The sequence below is a fragment of the Dipteris shenzhenensis genome, chromosome 1 (assembly GCF_047967505.1).
Source record: "Dipteris shenzhenensis isolate YYH24624 ecotype China chromosome 1, Dip_SZ_1.0, whole genome shotgun sequence".
NCBI lineage: Eukaryota > Viridiplantae > Streptophyta > Polypodiopsida > Gleicheniales > Dipteridaceae > Dipteris > Dipteris shenzhenensis.
Window position 1 is genome coordinate 33,800,959 of NC_141596.1, and position 12,183 is coordinate 33,813,141.

Below are 12,183 nucleotides of genomic sequence, written 5' to 3' on the forward strand. Positions count from 1 at the left end.
TATGGCACGGGCACTTTTGGTTAAATTTCGAACATGTCACAAACAACACAGCCATCATGTCAATTCAGTCATTGGATCCCTACGCCATAAATAGTACTCATGGGAAATTTATAAACATTCACATATGCACAACCATCAAAAGAACGCAGAGAAAAAGGTATGAATTGAAGAGCAATAATTGTAAAAGCAATGCCGAGAATCGTCAGGAGACTTCCATACATAAATATTGATGAACTTGCACTTTGGGTTCTCCGGGGTGTATACGCGACAATCAGAACCATAAGACTTCTCTGGAAGCTCTGCAAACGATATTCAACATTCTCAGCCGTGAATATGCACAATTGATAATGCTTACAATCAGATACAATGAACATTTAATATGTGCGGTTTGTTACATAATTCAATATTTTTCAAAGTAGTCATACTGAAGTCTCAATTGTCATGTACAAATTTTCATAATTCAATAAGTGTCGTGTATAACATAATTACTGAAGTCTCAATTTTCATGTACAAATGGCTCTTTAATTTATGTGCATTTTTCTATTTCATAGACATCTACACCACCACGAACTACACAAAGCTCTCATACAGACATAAAATGATCATGATGCCTGTCTCGTAGGTGACGCATTCTAGGGCATGTGCATGTGGAGGATTCCTCATTAAGTGATTATTGTAACTTCCTAAACATTGGTACCATCTCCAAGAATAAGTGAGCTCTCAACTCTCCACAGCGCTTCCCCTCACTGCCTCTTCCCTGCCCATCCTGCCTGCCCCCTGCCTCTCCTCACCAGCCCTATTTCCCCCTTCCTATTACTCTTCCTCTTCTCCCTTCAACCTCTCCTCCTTGAGGTCACAACCAATATCGGAAGCTCTAAGCTCTCCTCAGTGCCCCCATTGCCAGCCCCCCTGCGTCCTCCCTCCTCCGCACACACCCTTTTGCTTGGCTGCTGCTCTGCCCATAGCATGTCCAGCTCCCTTCACCTTTTGCTAACTGCAGGACCCTGCCATAGCCACAGCTGTGTCCCCCTCCCCCCCTCAAGGATGCTTCTTTTTTATTTAAAAAACCTGCACTTCCTTGCTCCCCTCAGCCTTCCCCACTCTTCTCCTTCTACATGGCTTGCTCACTGCAGCCCATGGGCATGATGCAAAATGGGGGCTTCCAAGTAGCATTTATCTGATATTGTCGGAGTACACCCAGTCTTTCATGTCAACAAGGTGCTGCAGAAAATGTAGTCTCTGAGCATGAACTTGTAGAACTCAAGGATCTAACCACTTATGTGCCCCATGAGTCCGAATGTCTTCTGTATTATAAGGAGCAGGGTTGTTCCAAAGCTGAATAGTACTTGGGATAGTATTGATTCCAACTCCCAGAGTTTATGAAATATGCCTCAGTCCTTCTCTGGGAGATGTTATGTCCAGCTCTAGACATAACATGGCTAGTGTATGGAGGTCAAGTTAACCTATGGTCATGTAACCTACAACTAGGCCTTTGGTACAGTTAGGATGGTCTTAGGATTGAGACACCTAAGACACCCTATGCCTATAAAGTGTGAGCCTCAACTCATTTGGGGCATTCTTGGGAGTAAGAATACCCAACTAGGATGGAGCCCCTCAGCTACCATGGTCGCCATCTGGCAGGATATCATCTATACTCTACACTCCACCTGGGAGCGTGGGACTCCAGGCTCTAGAGCGACTATTGAGCAGCGAGCTCGTTTCTGCAAGGCTTGGCTTGCAGGAGTCTTCTACATCTGCACTCTGCGAGGGATTTTCTGGTTGTATAGTCCCCCCACTTGGCTGTTAGCCCAAGTACCAAAGATTCCCTAGGCAGTGAGCTGGGTTTCTCTGGAACAGGCCAGTTTCTATTTCAGCCTTTTCCTGGTTTTTCCCCATACTCAGCACCTTCGGAGCTGCTGTTTTGTATGAAATTTTTCAAGCATTAATAGAAGGTTCCTTTGTTTGAAAAAAAAAACTAGGATGGAATCTGTGCACAGATGGGGGAGCATCGTATGGGACACATAGTCTTACTTGGGAGATGGGAGATCACAGGTCGGGGGTTTGCCTGACCTCTAGCTTGGGGTGATCCTTACGAGCATCTACAGTTGAGTGGTGGGGTGTTAGCCTACACCATGTCTCTCCCTATCTTTGTGTTCTAACCTCTGATCGTATAAGCAAATAGCTCATGGTGGATAGAGGATTGCAATCTACAACGGTGTTTCACCATGCAAGTAACTCATGGTAGATAGAGGATTGCGTAGAACCCTAGGTTAAATGTGGCTAACCTGCAGGGGTGTTTAACCCACACAGAGCATAGATCAATCATGTTTTATAGGCCCCCACACACACAACTGTATTTCTGTTTTCAGTTGCAGTTTCAGTTCAGTTTTCATTAGATCTTTAGGGGTGTGCTAGACACCTCTAGTTTCCCCACTAGGGTTTCTCTCATGATGTACTTTTGACAATATTTTGCAGAAATCAAGGTGGTACAACTTGTACCCTTTGTCCGAGCTCCATGGCTCAGCCAGGGGTGTTAGCCTTGCCATGGAGCAGCTCTCCAAGGAAACTCTAGCCGCAAGCAATCAGCCTAGCCTGTCCAAGGAACCCCAGCTGCAAGCAATCAGCCAAGCCTGAAATGTGCCGAATTGACGGAAGCAACAAACCCTAGCCAAATCGCCGCAACGGCGGGCTGCCACGAAACGAAAGTAGGGAAGCTTGAATCTGCCGTCACCACAATCGTTAGCCCGCAAAAGCTAAAATTTCCAGTTCGCCGTCCGTCAGGCAGCCTAAATCTCTGTTGTTTCAGCGCCTCAAACCCGTCTGTCATCATCAACATCAAGAAACTGGCCGCCATTCGGCAAACACTGTATCCCATCTTGTTAGCTGAAACAGGTAGGTTACCACTGGAAGGTGAAGCACTATGCCATCATCTGGGATACCTCAACAAGGTAAAGAAGATGGATGCACACAAGATACCACATAAAGCAATGGAAGCCACTAAGACCACAGGCTGGTACAAAGATGGGGAGAAGTGGAAGAAACTATGGGGGATAAAGGCGGCTGACATACTTAAAGAATCATGTGAAATCAGGGACTTAGTGACGCTGAAAATGATACAGAAAATATGGCACAATCCAGGTACAAAAATGCAGTTCTACAAACGGGAAATCAACCTGATGGACAGCTATGCGATGCAGAAATATCTTGGGGAGGACATCTCAATATTCAAAAGGAATTTAAGACGCAAAATAGGGACCAGCTCACATGATCTAGAAGTGGAGAAGGGTAGATGGATATGACCCAAGATCCCAAGGGAGGAGGGGATATGCAAAAATCTGCCCTACAAGGGAGGTAGAAGTACTCCTAAAATGTCGAGCATACGCACGCATAAGAGAGAACCATGGCAACAATAGTTGTAACCTGAAGAATCTATTGGAACAATAGTTCCATGATTTCTTTTAAGAAGCTTACAATCATATCATTTCGTATCTCTAACTAGCTAGCTGCGCCGCTAGTAGCCACCCAGCAGCGCCGCCAACAGCAGCTCCTTCGCTCCTCGCAAGCTCCTAGGGTCTCTAACCCCGAGTTGGGCTAAACCCCCAGCCCAACCCGGGGGTTAGGTTCAGCTAGGGGGTTCTACAGAAATAGCCAATATGGAATGGCCTAACAACAAAAAATCTAAATTTGTATGATTGGACTTATTCTAGACTTACAAAGGTATATATATACCATCTCCTTCAAATCCCCCTCAACTCCATCAACCTTAACTCTCAGGACTCGGTACTCTACAGTTGCAGCCATGACACCCTCTCCGTATGCACGCAATTACCAACAAGAAGGGTCCACCATCATTGGGCAACATGAACAGATTTATTATTTGCAGCAATCAGTCAGAGAGTTAAGGCTTGAGCTGGCATAAGAAAAAGACCGACTTCAAGTTTTAGAGGGACCTGGCAAGCAGGCAGTAATTGCTGAGGTTGTGAACTCATGTCCTCCTACTCCTCAACTAGTCTCTACAGTCAAAGATATGGTTCATACTGAAGTACAATCAATCAAGAAAGAAGTGACTGAGGAGTTCGACACAAAGGCAAACAAGATTGATATCCAAGAAGAGATCAAAGAACACGAAGCCAAACACGATAATGCATTGAAGATTAGAGTGGGGGGGCATCCCTGAAGGATGGTTCAAAGATGATGACTCTTTCAGTGAGACTTTAGCACATGTCAAAGCAGCCATGCCTAATATTGAATGGAAGGCTGGTGATGAGGATGATGATGACAGAGCGACTAATATCTGGCACTCTAGAGGACATGCTATCCTTACACTTAAGTCGCAAGATTTACGGATCAAGCTTCTTTGACAATCTTACAAGTTAAAAGGGACCAAGATATGGATAGCTGAGGAACTACACGAGCTTAATTGAAGAATAAGGCAATGGAATTAGCTAAAGTCAAGGCTGCTAGGAAGGATGGAAAATGGGCAGTTTACCATGAAGGCATAGCATTAATCAAGGAGTTTAAATCCAAACCAAAAGACTCTCAGTCTTAAACTGCTGTATGACTCTTTCAGACTATTATGTAGGTACTCTAAATAATTGGGGTTGCTTTTGCACTCCCTGGGAGCTGCCATGTGCCCTCCCTAAAGCAGATGCACTAGATCGTTTTTTTGCTGTCCAATAAACTAATTGGTCTCTTGTAGACATTAATAGACACCTCTCTCTCTCTCTCTCTCTCTCTCTCTCTCTCTCTCTCTCTCTCTCTCTCTCTCAGACACACTATCAGTGATCCATGATGCCGCCACTCTCTCGCTCTCTCTCTCTCTCTCTCTCTCTCTCTCTCTCTCCCCCTCCCCCCCCCCCCCCTTAGACACACTATATCAGTGATCCACGATGCCTCCACCAGATCATTTCCAATGACCAGATCTACAATTCGTCCCTCAACTGGGAAGATGCCACAAAACCCCTCATTTGACGAGGAGTGCGAGGAGATAAGAGTACGCTTTGGGACACTTGATGAGACTTGAGGCACAGTGGATTTCATGATGTCTGACACAACATAAGAGACGGGCGTTCCTCTCACATAGGATGGACGAGGTGATCCAATATTTTCGTGGAGGTGATTTCATTTTTGCATTGGGACTCTTATCTAAGGGGAAGCCACCTATACCCGTCACAGATCCAGTGTAATACACCTATGTGACATCCCTCTACGGCCTCCGGCTCAGGCATTACCCAATATGTCCGCTCTCTCTTGGCCCACCACCTGCATGTTGTTCACTCTACAAAATGTGAGGGATGCATTACGCCAGCTCCACAACCGGAAAGCTCAGGATCACGAGGGACTACGGACTGAGCACTTCGCACATGGACACGGGGTCTTGGCCCCAATCTAAAGCACGGGTGTTCAATCATGCTGTGTGTCATGGCTTTCCCCCTGGATGGAGTACCATCACCATTGCGCCGATACACAAAGTAGGAGATCCCATATACTAGAAACTACTGCACTCTCATGATTGTGGTCACACACTGGCCAAGATTCACGGGTCGGTACTATTGAGAGCACGATAGGGGTGAAGCAGAGATGCCCCCTCTCGCTTGACACTATTTGGGCTATATATTGATGAGATCACGACATTCATCAACCGCCTAGGAGGTGAGGGATCATAGCTGGCCGATTTGATGATACAAATACTTTTGTATGCAGATGATATAGTCCTTCTATCCTCCTCAGCAGCACGCTTACAGAGACCTCGATGCCCTAGAGGTGTTTCCAGAGAGGAGAGCTTTGACAGTTAACCTTGGCAAGACCAAGGTTATGATTTTTAACACCTCACGGCCAGCAATTCATCGACCTAGCTTCACCTACCAAGGGGATTCAGTGGATATCGTATAGTCCTACACCTACTTAGGGGTAGTCTTTGTGGGGCTAGTCTTCATGATGACCTATGCAACCAGGATACGTCTTACACGAGGGCAGGGAGCTCTAGCTCGACTAGAGCGTCAGTGCTTTCAGGAACATTTCCAAGACCTCCAGACAAAGGGATAGCTACTTGACACGTTGGTGAGGCTGACAGCCATGTACAAAGCACCCTTCTGGGGGTGTGACCTGACAATGGATGAGTGCAATGCTTCGAGAGGTTGCAGGTGACTATGGGATCCAAGATGATTCGGAGCAAGCCACCATATCATACAGGCAGAGTTTGCCATGGCACCGCTCGAATAGATGCAATCTTCCAGACGGTTACTTATCTTCACGAGGTATGGGCCTTACCCAGAGGGAGACTACCGAGGGTGGCACTAGAGTCATCTATACGACTAGCTGAGAGTGGGGCTTGCATGGCTTGGTATGCATGCATTTCCAAATGGTTTGACAGACAGGCATTCAAATGGATCGTCTCCTCCCCTTTGAGTACAGCTTGGATGCCCCCGATCCCTTGGTCCCACAGAGATCAACCGTATTATACAATGGACCTACTCCAGTTTTATACATCACAGACTTGGGGAGGGGATCGGGAGTTCCCACCAAGACCCGGTTCTACCGCGACCATTTCTTAATAGTATGGGAGGATGGAGTGATCATTAGACCACAGTATATGGAGAATAGGCGAGTTTCATGTGCCCTCAGGATTGCCATTGGACAGATGTGGGTCTCATCTCATCAGCTTAGGATTAAGACAAGGAGAGCCAGGAGTACACCCAGGGAGCAGTGGATCTGTAGATTATGCACTCTGGGGGAGATAGAGATGGAGGAGCATTTCCTATGTCACTGTCCGGTTTACTATGAGATCCGCAAACGTAATCACTGCCTCTTCCAGGAGGGACATGGCTTTGGACCTCTCTCCAAGGATCAGGTCTACATTGGCCTCTATTTGATGGAGATGAGACGAGATCCTTCTACGCCAGATCATAGAGTAGGAGACGTAGTGCCCCAAGAGACAGGGGTAGATCAAGCCCAGCGACACGTCACAGATTTCTACACATTTTGAGTCTGCTCCTAGGCATGTTAGAGTAGAGGAGGAGGAGATCGATGACATGAGGACAGATGGATCTATGAGACCAGACAACAACGAGACAGGATGCAGCCAAAGATGCAGGAGCCACACTCAATCCAGCAACGGCCCAAAGCATGCATGATGGAGGTCCAGCCCATCCTATCGATATGGCCCACCAAATACAGAGATCACGGAGACCACACCCTCTGCCACTGCATGAGACGACCAGATCATGGTTGTAAGACACGTTAAGACATGACACGTTAGACACACTTCAGACACGAGTGTCTAAAGTGTCTTAAAGATAAGACACGCCATTGTGGTTAAAATAATAAATATTTAATTAATATATGTATAAGTATACAAATGTACAACTTGCTAGCATAGCTAGCTGCTAGATTCTAGAAGTACAATAAGCTACGCTTAAATAATGCAAGAAGAAACAATGCACTTGTACAATGTAGTTAAGAGTCAAGACTCGTCACTCAAGACTTAAAAGTTAAAGTTAAGACTCACGACTAAAGAGCTCGCAAGTTTTGAGTACTTAAAGGTTTAAACTGACAATTGAATCTTGTCACATGTGACATGAATGAAAACTGCATCTCGATACATATAATTGAAAGGAAGCTTTCGACTCTCACGACTCAAATCTCTGAAGATTCATCCTAATCTGAATCTATGAGGTCACTGCCACTACTAGATCCAAAGTCACCATCAATGATAGCATCGCCAAGTCAAACTCAATGTGTGTTGTTACTCCCCACCCACATAAAAAAATAAATAAACACAAGAGTGTCTAAAGGTGTCTTAAGGTAAGACAAGTGTCTTAAGTGTCTTAAGTGTCTTATCATAAGACACGAGTGTCTTAACAACCATGGACCAGATAGACACGGATATGAGATATTTTCGCAGCTCACAGAAGAGCCACCATGGCACCGGGCTATATCTTCTGATTCTGACCATAAGATTGAGTCTAGCTATTAGTCCCTAGTTTTCAGACTTTGAGCTTGCGTTTTGTATGTCTGTAAAGGGCCTTAGCAAGCCCTTCGCCTCAGCCCATAGCGGCTTGTATGAGCATAAGTCACTCTGATAATATACTTTGTCTCATAGGCCCACGAGGCCTTCTAAAGACGTCAATACATCTCTCTCTCTCTCTCTCTCTCTCTCTCTCTCTCTCTCTCTCTCTCTCGTCTGTGCCTTGCATGTGCCAATGTGCATGATGTGTAGGGAGCTGACAGTAAACCATTCATTCCAGAAGGTTATACCTAGTGGAATTTGAATTCAGATCAAGGATTTCCATAACTTAAGTTGGATGCTCATAGAGATTCCTATTTTGCATCTTGTGTGTGTCTTATGGGAGGAGAACTAAGAGTACATACTCTCACCCTCAAAAGGCTAGAATGGAATACCAAAATCGAGATTTGGAGTCAAAAAAAAATTGTAAAATGAAAATCATCTCAAATTCAAACCAGCACCTATCAAATCAGCTAAGAGAGTTGATATATGGCAATGATACCTTAGTTCAGAAAACATAAGTACATGATGCATTGAAAATCACTCCTCATACAAATTTGTACATACCAATACCCAAATCTGGATGAAGATACTTCATGAACCGACGAGCATCATCCCGGGCCTTGGATCACAACCAAAACTTGATCTCAATCCCATATTAACTAAAAAGAAGCCCTCCAAACGCCAAAAAAAGAAGCCACAATTTGCTCTGAATCCTGATAGTTAAGACTCTACATTATGAGTAAAAGAAAAACTGGATATTAAAACACCAGTACATCGAGTTATAAAATACCTGAAAAAGAAGAAAAGAAAGGAACACAAAATAGACCACTGCAATTCCATGGACCAAGCGCCAAACAGATGGATGAGGTCGTATAAGAATCCTGTAAAATGGTGCATTTTTTAGAGTCAACACTCAGCAGGACAAATGATACTGCTTACATTGCTTGAACTTCAAAAATAATACATATAGGAAAAGAAGCTTACGTTGGAGGAGCTTGCAGCAAACAATAGCCTAGAAAAACAGCAATCATTGCCCAAATGCCTCTGTCATTGCAGATAACAATCAATTAGGTTAGTTACCCCTCTATGCCACAATCAATTACCATACTCAACAATAAAGGCAATCAGTTCAAGAGCATGAAGCTCTGCCAGATGAAGTTTGAACAAACCAGGGATGCGTTTTAACAGTTTAAATAGAAGATTAAGAACACTGTCAACTGAATACGGACAATGAGCATTTTAACCAGAGTTATCCCATAGTGGAGCTGACAAAATATAACAAAGGCAATCAGTTCAAGAGCATGAAGCTGTGCCAGATGAATAAAACAGGGATAAGTTGAAACAGTTTCAGAAGATTCTGAACACCGACAATGAGCAGTTTAACGAGAGTTCAGCGTCATCGCAAAGTGGAGCTGACAAAATATAAGATGATGCCCAAACTTATGGTCGCAACAATTGGAGCTTCACATAGGGTGCAAAGGCAGTGGCAAGTGGAGTACATCCACGGGCTGACATGATGATGTCGGTGGTCCCTAGGGCCATTGAATATAATGGCTCCTCAACATTCCATAGGTGTTCTTTTAGAAGAAATGGAGGTCCTGTCGTTATGGTGGATCCCTTGCACATGGCTGGACATCCACACACGAGGCAGCCGCCAAACATCTTTTAAAGTCTTTGGTGTTGTAAGTCTACAGCTGTTGTAAGCCACTAGACGCCAATACTCCATATCTATGAACAGTTTAAGATAACAACGTTACTTTTCAGTCAATAACGCAATCAAAGCGTCTTCACTCTGCACTACCAAGCTAAAAGATCTTTAAAGAGTTTTCCCCCATATGCATTGCCTCTTTCTACAAAAAATTTCAATAAGCCATGCCAGGTACAAACATCATAAGCTATTGATGTATCACCTTTTAGAAAATATACATGAAGCAAACGTTAATCTGAAATGAAAAGTGAGGCCTCTCTAATCACCTCTTTATTACGTTTTGTGTTTCCCTAAGATCATCCTTAAGGACCCGATTTCTACTCACACATGGTTATTTTTGTGCATGCCTCTACTTTTATGTGCAACTTTTCAGTGTAGCCTCCCTTTTTCCCCTCATGTCTCTTTAGACAACGGCATTCCTCCACACCGCCCATGCCCCGTTGTTCTCTCCCAAGTCTAATGGAAGGAAGCCACCAGGATGAGTGGATGCATACAGATGTCTTCTTTCATGATCTGCCGAAGGGTACTTACCCCAAGCCTAGATGTAGTGCATGACATGAGAACACATGAGAAGAATAGCATGAGAATAGGTCGGTATGAAACCCCAAAAAGAAACGTCAGAAGAAAAAATTACTGCGGTCAAAACACTTGAGCTGTAACAGGTAAATTTGTGGCAGAGAGGGACAAGACACCTAACATGAATAGCCATTCAACTTATGAGGCATAAGGGTATCTTGCCAATTACAATTTTGTAATTCCAAAAGAGCCACGTTACGTGTCTCTTAGGGCCTTAAGTCTGGACGGAAGCCTTACAGGTTCCCATACACCGCGCGGAAAATTATACTAAACGTACAGCAAGACAAGTTGTGTTCACGCACCCAAAACAGTGGCAAAGGAAAGTCAACAAATCACATAGACGTAAAACTATTACCTATACACGTTTGTGGCGCTGCCATACTCTGAGGATGCATCGGGATGCAGAGCTCCGCTCGCCCAACTACATCCAAAGAAAATGCTACATTCTTTAAGATTAAGGAATGCAAATTGTTGACGGAAAATTTATGACTTGGGAGAATTTCTATTGATGCACCTGCGCACCCAAAAGGTATGCAAATGAGTGTGTGTGTGTGTGTGTGTGTGTGTGTGTGTGTGTGTGTGGTTGTGGAGTGTGCTGTGTGTGAGAAAGAGGCACAAAGAGAGCGCACTGACACAAGCAAGCAAGCTCCTATAAGCAGCACGGTGAGAGTGCGCGGACGGTAAGCCCACGCTGTCCAAGGGTCGAGGTCTTTTTCCTCCACGGTGGTGACCCTCCGAACACCATCGTCTGGATTCTGCATGATCGTGGAATTCATCTCTTCCCAAACGATACTGCTGCAAGAGCACAAGGAACGATCTCAAGCTGCTTCTTGCTGAGATTCCAGCCAAATGTGCCTACATTCCTCGAACCTTCGGATCCATTTCTTGTTTCTTGCAGCTTCGCCTGATATATTTAATGATCTTTTGTCGAGTGGTCTGTCAGCCATGTAGCATCATCTTCGCGACAAGAAATCGAAATGTTTTTTTTATGTCGCCGACAATCTAAGTGCACACTGCACTGCGCGATTCTACAGAATTCAAAAAAAGCGGATGATATATTTCATTTTCGATTGCGCACCGAGATACGCTGCCATTCTCTGCCCTTTTCACGTCTTGATTGTGCGGTGAAGTCCGTTCCAGAACTTGGGCGATTGCAATTGCGAGTCCTTGCACTCCCCAGAATCCTAACTATTCCGGCAATCTACCAAACATATCAATTCTAAAAACGGACAAAACTACTCTTCTCATTCAGCAATCCAACAAAATCTGTCAACTCAACCCGTGACTCCCACTCTTCTGATCGATTCAGCGATCGTCTCTCTCTCTTGAGTCTTTCAATCCACGAGCGATTTGTCAATCAAGATTTCTCACATTCTTGCTCATCTTCCACTGTAAATCAAGTTTCTCAAATTCTTGCTCATCTTCCATCTTCCACTGTCAAACAATCAAATTCTTGCTCGTCTTCCAGCTCACAGATGTGAAATTCTCTCCAATTTTGTAGTGTTGGTATCTTAGTGTGCCACCTATTTGGCTTTCCAAAACAGAGAATAAACCTGGTTCTTAATGGGAGAACATTCTCTAGGTACAAGAATAATCTTTTACAATATTATCTCTATAGAAGAGCATTATTCTAGCCTTTATCTTCAATCCCTTTCAATCTCTTTCTTCACACACTCAACACCTCCCGCACTTGAACGTCCCGAATCAATCTTTACCTTGAGTCCCTTCAATAGGTCTCACAGGTAGCAGCAGCAACAGGTGAATAAAAGCAAGGGAATGCCTAACCTCCTGAGCGGTAATTGTTCTGCTTTTGACAAGTCTTTAACTATGTTGGAGCATTCTAGTTATCTCACTTGCCTCCTTATCTTCTAAATATTTGCTCCATTGTTGG

General features: G+C 44.4%; 1 protein-coding gene across 6 annotated transcripts in view; it reads right to left on the bottom strand.

Moving 5' to 3' along the window:
* PSS1 (phosphatidyl serine synthase family protein) overlaps positions 1-11,863 on the bottom strand; it is a 72,898-nt gene extending 61,035 nt beyond the window's left edge. For 2 of the 6 annotated variants that reach the window (XM_087381457.1, XM_087381495.1), the window contains exons 1-6: positions 10,926-11,863; positions 10,648-10,713; positions 8,993-9,052; positions 8,799-8,889; positions 8,573-8,627; positions 220-299 (exon numbers count right to left, since the gene is read on the bottom strand). In XM_087381457.1, the coding sequence (XP_087237583.1) occupies positions 220-299; positions 8,573-8,627; positions 8,799-8,889; positions 8,993-9,052; positions 10,648-10,713; positions 10,926-11,068 (495 nt within the window). In that variant the 5' untranslated portion in view covers positions 11,069-11,863. The remainder of the gene's footprint in view (positions 1-219; positions 300-8,572; positions 8,628-8,798; positions 8,890-8,992; positions 9,053-10,647; positions 10,714-10,925) is intronic. The other 4 variants (XM_087381479.1, XM_087381471.1, XM_087381464.1 and 1 more) reach the window with 4 other exon arrangements.
* Between the last annotated feature and the right edge of the window lie 320 nt (positions 11,864-12,183).